Source organism: Mesitornis unicolor, unplaced genomic scaffold, assembly GCF_000695765.1.
Source record: "Mesitornis unicolor isolate BGI_N332 unplaced genomic scaffold, ASM69576v1 scaffold18576, whole genome shotgun sequence".
NCBI lineage: Eukaryota > Metazoa > Chordata > Aves > Mesitornithiformes > Mesitornithidae > Mesitornis > Mesitornis unicolor.
In genome coordinates, this window is record NW_010193161.1 from 1 (window position 1) to 11297 (window position 11297).

General features: G+C 44.6%; 1 protein-coding gene across 3 annotated transcripts; it reads left to right on the top strand.

The window, feature by feature from the left end:
- Positions 1-128: 128 nt before the first annotated feature.
- On the top strand, positions 129-8904 carry DHDDS (dehydrodolichyl diphosphate synthase). Of its 3 annotated transcripts, XM_010187370.1 has the most exons (8): positions 129-216; positions 1162-1278; positions 1848-1990; positions 3301-3417; positions 3611-3712; positions 4358-4472; positions 6347-6454; positions 8419-8904. In XM_010187370.1, exons 1-8 carry the CDS (start codon positions 154-156, stop codon positions 8653-8655), a joined length of 1002 nt encoding a protein of 333 aa, XP_010185672.1. In that variant the 5' UTR covers positions 129-153; the 3' UTR covers positions 8656-8904. The 3 variants fall into 3 exon arrangements, with proteins under 3 accessions (XP_010185672.1, XP_010185675.1, XP_010185674.1); XM_010187373.1 differs by lacking the exon at positions 3301-3417 and having other exon boundaries at positions 138-216; XM_010187372.1 differs by lacking the exon at positions 3611-3712 and having other exon boundaries at positions 138-216; positions 8419-8655.
- Positions 8905-11297: the final 2393 nt, after the last annotated feature.

Sequence of the window (11297 nt, forward strand, 5' to 3'; positions counted from 1 at the left end):
GCAGGTGATATAAAGGGCTCCAGAGCAGCCAAAGCTTATTTTTTCAAGGTGATGATTTGTAGTGTGGCTTGGGGCTTAGACAGAATCTTCTCTACCTCTAACCCCTATATTTTTGTCTTCCTATTGAAAGAGAAAAGGAGCTTTTGGTAAAACATGTCGTGGATCAGAGAAGGCGAGCTGACCATCATAGAGAGATTCTGTGCCAACATCATTAAGGTAAGGAATTAATTTGGTTACCTGTGGTAAAGAACTGGCAGGTTCATCAGGGTTCAGAGTGCCTCTCTGCTCTAGAAAGATAATGTTGCTGGCAAGGGTGTGTATTAATTAACTAAGTGGTGCTCAGGGATGGAAAATTACTTAAGCTTAGTCTTGCAAATGAGCGAGGCTGTAGGCAGTGCTTGCCAGTAATGAGCTTACGCTCCCAGACTTCCGTGTTTTGTGCCCTTGCTTATGAAGGCAGGGCATGGAGGAGAGTGAGAAGCAAGATGGTCGGGTTGTGAGTCGAAGAAATGAAAGTGAGTTTCTGCTGGGTAGAACAATAAGTCAGCAGTTCCAGGAAGATTCTGTCCTTCAGCAGACAGACTAGTGCTGCTGTCCTTGCAGAAGGATCCATGCAGACCTTACGAGGTCAGCGGGAAGGAATATTCCTCTTCAGTGGAAGAAAGGCTCACAACTGTTTTTTGGTTTTTTTTCATAAGTTAACTGTGTCTGTGAAAAAGCCCTTGAACTCTGAATTAAAAAAATACTTATTATGGCAGCGTAAACCTGTGTGCAGCATCCCTGGTGGCTGTGGCAGCGCTGCTCTCTCTCCCGAGTGCTGCAGTTCTCTGCCATGTGATAGAAACAGGGAGGGCAAAGTTGCTGTTCGGTTTAGGCATTGTCGATACTGATACACTTTTTGGAGCCTAAGGGGAGGGCAAAGTTGCTGTTCGGTTTAGGTGTTGTCGATACTGATACACTTTTTGGAGCCTAAACTGAGGTTAATAAAGCAGAAATTAGCATCTTACTCTTTTCAGCTCCAGGCTTTAAGCTGGGAGGTACACACTGCACTCTTACAAATAGACGGTGCTGCCAGGAACGCTGGCACTGAGCTCTCTGCGATGCGAGCTCCCAGCCTGGCTGTTTGTTTCCTGCTGTCTTGTGTTTCTCCTCATTTCCTAGGCAGGTCCAATGCCCAAGCATGTCGCCTTCATCATGGATGGCAATCGCCGTTATGCCCAAAAGTGCCATGTGGAGAGACAGCAGGGACATTCGCAAGGCTTTGATAAGCTGGCACAGGTGGGAAGGATGGCTGCTGCCTGTGTGTTGTGTGTTGAAAGCTGGATCTGTATTCACCAGCTGACTGTGTTCGCTGCGTGGCTGGTGTGTTGTGTTCCTCCAGCTCCTCTCTCTCTTCCTGTTATCTTGCGGAGTCATTCTCATCAGCTATTTTCTTTTTGCCTCTGTTTTACACTCAATTCAAATATCTGCCTTGCAGATCCTGAAGCTTTTAATTCTGTGAAGCAAGCTGAATTTCTTTGAAAAGGTTTTGAAAAGTATGGTATGATACAATTTATAATGCTATCTACAAGAAGTGCTTTACTTGGCTGGATTAGTCCCATATCAGTTATGGATTCTCATCCTTAGGTAGTGATGTTTTCCTCCTGTTCTTTAAAATGAATCTGAAATCCTCATCACGTGGGTTTCACTGTCAACTCTTGATGGTTTTTCCTTTTGATCCAGTCATAATGTAGTGGGAAATGACTGGCAGGTTTTAGCAGTGGAGCTGCTGGCTCTTGCTGACCTGTCTGGTTGCCTGAGTCTGCTTTTCTGACTTCTGTTTTCCATTATGTTTTGTTTTCTTGCAGACTCTACGGTGGTGCTTAAATCTGGGCATTCGGGAGGTGACTGTTTATGCCTTTAGTATTGAGAACTTTAAGCGCTCCAAGGAGGAGGTGGATGGACTGATGGATCTGGCAAGACAGAAATTTAGCCGCCTACTGGAAGAACAGTAAGAATCTCCTTGTGTCTGTATCCCATGGGGTGGAACTAAAGCAGAACACGGTTAAGAGGTGTTTACAGGGATGTTACAAGATGTGAAAATGGATTAAATGAAGGAAGCTGTTCTCCACCTCCAGCTGGAGACTTGTGCTGAGGGGCTCTGCCTACCTGGATGGGACATACAGCTCCTGAGCACTCACAGTCCCCAAGCACGCCAGATTTATGTCTGTATCATATGGCTTACTGTGCAATGATCCCACCCAAACCATTGGGATAGTGCAGCTTTCAGATGAGCACAGCACAATTAGAAATTCCCACTTAGCACTACAGTGCCAGATGCCTTGTTTTCATCAAGTATCAAAGCCTTGTCGTAAATCCTGTCAGAGTTTAGCTCAGCAACTTGCTTTGTGGTAACTTGAGACTTCTGCATGTGGGCATGTGGTGTGTTTAGTCACCTGTTGGAGAACTAGTACTGCGTGTAGATAGAACTAGCACAGATCTGAGGGAGCAGGGAGGGGTGTTACGGTGCCCTGTTGCTCAATGGTTGTGTTTGTTTCCCCACACCTAACTGGAGTGAAGAGTGGTGCATGGAAGGGGTGCTTACGTGTTTGACGTAAGTTGGTAAGGCAGTGAGGGGACACAGCTGGAAGAACTGGGAGTGGATAGCATGTGTCCTAGAAGCTGGGAAGATCAGGGCTGTCTGAGCACTGCAGTACTCTGTGATTCAGAGGCCGTTTCCCTGGTTTTTACCCGATACAGCCCTTCATTGGGGAGTTTGTAGCACCAGACAGGCAGCAGGAACCTGTAAAATCCCCTGGGGTGTCCCCTCTGCTCAGAATAATGCCATAGCAGGCATGGATGATTTCACTCCACCACCCCACCCCCCTCTCGCTGATACATTAAATCTTTTCTTAGATCAGAAAGTAGTTGTGCTACTCTGTGGGTGACAGTTATTTTTTGATTAGTTATAAGTACCCAGAATCTATGGTTGTATTCTAAGTTTTCCATATGGATTTTCATAACTTCAGGTAGGAATGCCTGATCTGTGATAATTTTCTAGTCCTTTGATTATGTCTGTGCCTCAGGAACTTGTATGGAGAATGATCGGTTTCCCTTTATGGAATGGTTTGGATGATCAAATCTAAGCCAGCTTTCAACACCTGAAAAACATTTGGTCATTTTGCCTTTTTCTGATTCTCAATTTTGCCTGCAATCTGTCCATTGTTTTCACTCGGTGGATGTTACACAGGGCAAACATGGCACTTGTGCAGTAGAGACTGATCTGTTTTCTGTGGTCCTCACTCTTGTTGTTGGGTGTAGGGAGAGCTTGAAGAAGCATGGTGTGTGTATCCGTGTCCTTGGGGATCTGCCTCTTCTGCCCTTGGATATTCAGGAGCTGATTGCCCAAGCTGTGCTGGCAACTAAGAACTACAACAAGTAAGTTACATGCAGGTTAAAGTAGCTGATATCTCATCCCTTCCTCTTGTGCACGAAGGCTGAGAATTGACAGACATGCTACACTTACTTTTTTTCCTTTGTCCTACAAACACACAACTTTTAGATATTATTCTCTCTGTCATCTACTGGACCTTCCTTGGGTTAGACTTTAATGTCTTTCTCCTCTTTTCAGATGCTTTTTAAATGTCTGCTTTGCATACACCTCGAGACATGAAATCAGCAATGCTGTCAGGGAGATGGCGTGGGGGGTGGAACAAGGACTGCTGGAACCCAGGTAACTCTTGTCTTTGCACGAGGCTTCGTAGATGAAGACTGCCTGTCTTACCTCCTACACTCTGTTAATAACCACTCAGAAGCCAAGTGGCTTTTAAATAGATCTCGTTAAACCAGTGTGACTGGAACAAATGACTTAAAGTTACTATGCAATGTTCAGTTTTTATTATTTCAGTTACCATGGTGATAGATACACAACCAAGACAGAAGAAAAATTAGGTCTGTGTCTTAAGTTAGTTTAAATGTGAAGGCAGATTTTATGCCACAACAATTGGCTGCTTGGCTGGCAGTCTTTGCTATGAGGTCAAACAACAGATGAATCATGAATACTGAACTGTTCCTCCACCCTGGAGGAGATGGAGTGGTTAACACGCTGCTCTCTGCTCCAGATGGGAGTCCTCACAGTCTGGTTCCACCACTGTGTTATGTTTGAGAGATGCTCTGGGGGCTAAAAGAGCATTTGAAATAGCCTTGCTGCAGTGTCCCTCAGGAGTGAGTTGATGACTGGCTGGGGTACAGCTCCACCACCCAATTTTAGTATGCAGTCCTGTGTTTATAAAAAAAACCCTCAATAATTCTGATTTAGTAGTGCCACCTTCATTGGGTCAGGAAAGTGCTCTTAATAAGATGCCTCTGTCTTTCTTAGTGATGTGTCTGAATCGTTGCTTGATAAGTGTCTGTACACCAGCAACTCCCCTGACCCAGACCTCCTGATTCGAACCTCTGGAGAGGTTCGGTTGAGTGATTTCTTGCTCTGGCAGGTAAAGTCTTTGTTTTCTCCTTGAAATATTCCATTTTTTGCATCAGAGAGTGTTCCACTGACTGCAGGTGTGACCTGATGTGAGGGCTCTTGAACTGTCTCTGCCAGGGCTTAGGTAACTTCTTGGATGGACTGAGTATAAAGGCACCTCTGAGGAATCTGTTGCTTGCACTTCTGTGATTGCCTAAAATACCTTAGAGCACAAGTCTGAAATGGTATCATCCTGAAAACACTTACCAAGAAATCACAAATTAGTCTAGCTGACAGCAGTCAAGGAAATAATGAATTGCTCATCCTTCTGCTCTTCTCACATTTAGTAATTCCTCATTTGATTGTTAAACTCCTGGCTTTGATTAATTTAACCTGGGATGAGGAAATCCCAGGAAGGATTTCTATGTTCCTGGGAGAGGTTTTAGTCACATGTTGGGTGTTGGAGGTGTAACCCTATAACGTACATGTAATGTATATGCCCGAGTTGTCACAGATTCAGAAGCATTTAACTTTCATAATGAAACAAGACCCTGCCATACAGGTTCCAAGGATGGCAAAGTTAAATCAGCATGACTCTGCTGCTAAGCTAAGACATAGTAAGTTCTTAAAACATATAAAATTAATATATTTGCAGTTACAGTATCCAAAGCTCCTTCCATTTCTTATTCTCCTGTACTAGGCATTATAGAGTTGTTTGTAACCCAGACTTTGCAGGAGAACAGTTGAGTCAAATTTTGTTTTGCATGTGCAACTTGGAGCCAAAACCCAATTGCCTTTAAGCAACCACAAATGCTTATGTTCCAACTTACTTAATTGCCAAGTTCACAGAAGTTGTCTGGCCTGAGCTGTGGTTTCCTACCGAGGCATCTCCCTCTCCTCCCTGTTCTTGTGGTCACACGTATACCCTGGATGGGTGTCAGTGCTGTGAACTCGCATTTCTCCTGTTCCTCTTGCTGGTAGTCCTGGCAGAGGTGCCTTGGAGCCTGAGCTTGTAACTGGTGAAGCGTTTGAGAAAGTCAGTGCTCTGTGAGCCTGGCTGGCGTGGTGCCCCTCTCCCATGCCATGAATTACAGCAGAAGGAGCAGAGGAGAGGGCATACTTGTGCTCCCACTCTGCCAGTGCCAGGGCAAATTTCCCTTTGCTAGCAATTGTGTGTGTCTTGACAGCCCCAAAGCAGGAGGACGTTGTGCTTTCAGGATGATTCTCTGATCAAATTGTGGGGTTTTTGTATAGAATTGACAGTGGGATTCTCTGTATTGTTACAACTTTGAGTCATGCAGAGTCCTTTTAAGTGTTAGATTTTGTAGTAATGATCACAGAAACACATGTACCTGAAATTTTGAGGGACTTGATGGCAAAAGTAGGTTTTAATTTGAAATCTTGCATCTTTCAGCTCTAGGGGATCTTCCGTGCACCACAACTCTTTAGCTTCATTAAGCACTTTAAATGCCAGGAGTGGGCAGTAAGGAATATCACGAGATGTCATTAGATGAATGGCTTAAATGTCATGTCCTGATTCTCAGTTCATCTGTTATGCCCTTAACACAGCCTTTGGTAGTCTAGTGTTGCTATTTTAGTTTTATTATATATGTCTGTGATGCTTAAGCTATTAAAAATACCTCTGTGAAGAGCAACATAACATCAGAGAGAATCCTGCTGGTATCTTTGCAGGAATCAATTGAAAACTAATTAGAAAGACTCTATGTTGTGCAATTTCAAACTGTCCTGGCTGGCATTTATTTCATTTTAAGTAGAATCTGTTAACACAGCCCAGGTAAAATCTTTGTGGGGAAACAACTGGCATAGTTTGACCAACAGAGTTGCATCTTGCTGATTTTTTCCCTCGCTAGATGATTAAATTGTAGGTGATCTTGCTTTCTGCAGACGTCCCATTCATGCCTGGTGTTTCAGTCAGTCTTGTGGCCAGAATATTCCTTCTGGAACCTGTGCGAGGCCATCCTTCGCTTCCAGATGAACTACAGTGCTCTACAGGTAAGGGAGTCCTAGGAGATGGAAAGCTCAATGCAGCATGTTTGCTGCACAGCAATGTGCTGGAGATCAGGTGAGAGAGTGCAAAGTGGGAACACAGAATTCCTCATTTAGTGTGGTTAGTTCAGATCTTGTTTCAGTAGCAGCTGTGTTGCTTCTCCTGTACCCATGTGGTTTGTTACGACATCTTAAGTGTGTGGCCAGACTCCTCTGCTTTGGGGAATACCTGAAGCATCTGAAGTCACCACAGTCTATTACCCATTCCAGCAGCTGCAGGTATCTGTCCCCACTCCTCAGCTGATGGGACAGAACAAGTGAGAACTCCTGAATTTACCACAGGGCAAAATCAGCCAGTTTAACTCAAACCACTTAATCAGTGCTGAGTGTGGCTGGTCCTTAAATTATTCAGGTCCTCTGTTTTTAAAGACAGGCATTATATTGCCCTTTTCTGCCTTCAGGGACCTTGCTTACCGCTGAGGCTTGTCAAAGGGATTATAGACATTTGTGGTTATGGGTGAATTTAATCAAATCCAGTCAGTCTGGAAGGATCCATATTCTACACGTGCTTAACCTCTTTTATTCCTATTTCTGCCCTTTTCCTACCAGCAATTTATTCTATTAATACAACTAATGGCAATTTACCTTCTGCACGAAGAGGAAAGCAAAAAAGGCAGCAGTGTTTGTCGCTGACATTAGCTTTGCCTCTGTCATGAACAGTACTGAACAGTAAGGTCACTGTTCTGACTCTGCTCCTAGTGCTAATTTCTGATGGATTAACAAATGCTGCTTCTGTTTCATCTCTTCTTGGTTCTCGTTTGTGGCTCTATGTGTTGATGCTGGACTATTATCAGGGTTTCGTATAGTCCAGATTTGTTCTTTGGTCAGTTTTCTTGCTGTAACATCCACTTTGCAGTTTCTAAGGCTGCCCTTTTTTTCAAGAGATACAGTTCAGTTGTGCAGAAGGGAGCACTTCTTGCTCAAAGGAACTGCTAAGATTTAGGAGGTGGAGGGTTTTTTTGCATTTGAAATAGGTGATCTTGAAAGCTGAAAGTATCTGGAGCTCTTGAAACAAATTACCTTGGTGGAAGGGTTGCTTGTCAGTGAGGCACAGGGAAAGTGTGGTGAAGAGTGAGTCAGGCTCTCGTTAGAATAATTATTTCTTCTTGCTCATTTGAAAGGCCAGCATTCCCTAAGTGCGTGTGCGTCAGCTTCTGTCACAGTGACCAGTTGTACTCTTTAAAAATGAAAACTTAATATCCCTGCATGCAGATGTTTTTTGCTGTTGGAGGCTGCAGGCTAGGATATCTAGAAGAAGAAGAAATCTAAAAGCAATATTCTGTAAAAATGTTTAAAGTACTTGAAGGGTAGGCAAGGGTAGCTTCTGCCTTTACCTTTCTTCTGCCCATCCTGCTGTGTCTTGAGGCAGCACATTATTAGATCACAGGCATTTGGGAATGCTGAGCTCACTCTTGCTTTTTTGTTGAGGCTGATTAGCTCAGTATCTGATCATCAGCTCAAAGAATTGCCTCATAAATCATTGTTCTGAAATGCCTAAAACCTTTCAGCGGCTGTGTGAATAGGATCAAATTTTCTGTGATGACACTGGCGAGGACAGCTTGTGAGCACCTCTGTGGTTTGAAAGTCCTCTTGGATGCTGCTTCTCTCCGATTCCGGTATCTGAGGGTTTCTTCCCCAGTCTCTCACAACCTTTATCTATTTTAACTAGGAGTTAACGCTGTGAGCAGACTTGTGTCTAGGGGAAAAGGTCCAGAAGGATATCCATGTATTTATTGTTTTTTATAACCATTCAAGCAGGCTGCCTCAAAGCAGAGGAGATGCACACAGAGTCACCCTTCATTTAACCTGCAGATTGATGGCCGAGCAGAGGCTGTTTCTTCCATGCATCTGTACCACTGATGAGCTGAAAGGCCTGGTAACGTGCTAACGCTCTCTGCTTTTCACTCTAGAAGGCCAGAGACTCCTACATGGAGGAAAGGAGACGACAACAGATGGAAAGAGATCAGGCTTATGTGGCAAAGAAGCTGCAGCAGGAAGGGTTTGCGTCCCACGGAGACACTCGGCGCCGACGGACGCTGTTGCAGAAATGCACCGCCATGCGGGAAGAGAGAATCCAGGGCTTTCTGCAGGCGCTGGAGCACAAGAGAGCGGACTTCTTTGAAAGATTGTGTACGGTGTCTGCGTGACATAGGCACCAGGTTCTTCTTGGGAAGACAATTTTTAACTGTGTCGGAGGGAACAGCCACTGCGCAGAGGAATTCCTTCGGTGTGGCTCTGCCATGGGGTGCAGGGCTGTTGTAGGATATGTCCCTACTGGCTCAGGTCAAGGATGGGGACAGAGAACTGTGAACCTTTCTAGTCCTGTGAACACTGCTGGGGAAGGTAATGCCGTCCTGTCTTGCCTCCCTGCCCCTGATGATGGAGAATACCCGCACCCTGCTGAATCTCCACTGCTTGGTACTTCACAGGCCTGACCGTTTTGGTGACAAGTAATTATCTAAAATGAGCCTCCAGTTCCGTTTGACTCCTCGTGACTTGACCTGGGCAAACCAACTCAGTGCTGTTCAATCAGTCAGGACTTGAATTCTTATCATGGCTTCGCAGTAGCGAATCTTCTGTTGGGATTTCCTCTGCTGTCCCATAAGGGGAGCCCTGCTTTCTGTAGGGAGAGGATTATTCCTGGTGTAGAAAGAGCCCTGTGCCAAGCGGTGGCAGGGATATTCCCCACTGCCTATTTTGTGATAGCATCTTGGTTTTTCCCCACTTACTGTGCTGTTTTTGATGTTTCTGCTCTCAGCTTCCAAAAAGTTAAAGCAAGGTGGTGCCAGCCTTGAAAAGGAACAAAAAAAAGATACTCCAAGGCTTCACAGGATTCTGTGATCCTGTCTGAGCAGTGTGTGTGGGGGAAACCCAGATGCTGAAGATGCTGATGTTGAAACAGCCTGACTGTGCTTGGGAAGGAGGAAAAGAATTGGTAGGGAATTACCTTTATGGCTTAAAAAGGCAAAAAAGTCAGCTAGAACCAGGTGAGGGACACAGTACGCCAAATCCATCTGGACCTCTCTCGAGCTGTGTCTTCAGGTCCTGTTTCCTGGGCTTAGCACAGGAATGCAGTAGGCAAAACCAACCTCTGCCCCCAGCCAAAATGGTTTAGAGGGGCTTTTTTAGCTGATTTGATTGGGAGTGGCCAGAGCAGCTGCAGGGTGGTGTTTGTTCTCAATTTTCCATCGGCAGGGAGATGGAGCAGCTCATTTCCAAGATTGTTTCCGTCTCTAGTTTCTCTCGATTTCCGTCCCCACGGTTGAAATAACAGAAAATGTCTTGATTTTTGCTTCTGATGCACATGCAGGTGCAGCAGCACCAGCTATTGCTGTTTTTACAGTGTTCCTTTTTACCTCCAGGTGAAAACGAGAAAATGCAGATTTAAAGGACTTGTAAGTGCTGCAAACCCGGCACTTAAAATGTGATTGTGAAGAGGGGTAACTGCATTGTCAAATTGTGAATAAAGCATATTCATACCAAACTTACTTAAAAAGTAAGCTGAACATTTAAAAGTACCTGGAGCTCATTCTGAGGTGGAACGAAGTTGGCATCTGGGTCTAATATAATATTGTTTAACCTGTGATGGACTCCTTACAATTCCTGTTAAACTGAAATCCATTGGAAAGCTGTGTTCTTTTTACAGTCTGACACAAGCGATTTGCTGATAGCCCACAGCTTGGCCGAAGAAAGCTCCGTGTATTAACCTCCTCTTGTGTAAGTAGTGAACAGTAGCTTGGATAAAAATGTGCCAAGATGATGGGAGCTGATGATTTTAAACTTGTTTTGCTGTCTTTTGTTTTCTCCGTCTTCGCATTTCAGGAAGCTGCCTGTGGAAATGGTTTATTCTTTGTGAGATGGAGCACTCTCCAGTCTGCTCTGCCAGGTTGATGGAGACACTTCTACCTGAGAATGTATTTTTGCCTTAAAAAAGGGTTTTAGTTATGTTACGATGATACAGGTGACCAAAGCTACGGTGGTGGTTTTCCACCAAGCAGTAGTTGCGTGTGTGGTAACTGAAGGATCTGGTTTACAAAAGGCTTCTAGGGAAAGTTTTCATCCCTTTTGTAAAAGCTGTTGCTGGAGTAGGGGAGGAGAAAAATCTCTTTGGGCAGTGGAAAAAGCTGCCTGTGCCTCGACAGCTTGTTCATTCCACCTGCATCGGTTGTTCTAGTTAAATACCAACGTTCCCTATGGCCTTGCTTCATTAGAGGGTGGGCACAAGTTACACAAGCAAACTCGGAGCTTTGGGAGTGCATCTTTCTGGTGAATCATCGTGACAGTTGGGGAAATGCAGCTCCAGGCTGCTTTTGGTGAGAATTTAACGTTTATGTGGTAAGGATGTGAAAAATCAACACAACAAAAATGTGCTTTTCTGGTATTTGAGGTCTGAGAAAACCTGAGGGCTTACCTGGGGAGGGGAGAGGGGGAACACAGGCTCCTAGGGCTGGTTTTTGGGGTGAGGTTCAATATAAAGGTTAAAAGTCTGGGGCACAATGAGGCGTTTGTCTTGTAACTGGATTTGTATCCTGTGTCCACGTGTGAGCAGTGGCTGCTTTTGGAAGGAGCCCAACTTCATCACTCCGTCTGTGCAAGCAGTGGGCACCTGTGTGAATTCACTGCAGATTTTCTCACATTTTGATGTGTCTTACTTTTATTTTAGCGCTGCCTCCTCCTCCCCCTTACCTCTCCTTGGATAGAACTCTCCCAATCCGTTTTGTTTTTTTTTAAAATTTAATTTATTTTTTTTTACAGGAAAAACCTGCAAACCTCGCTTTCCCCGCCAGCC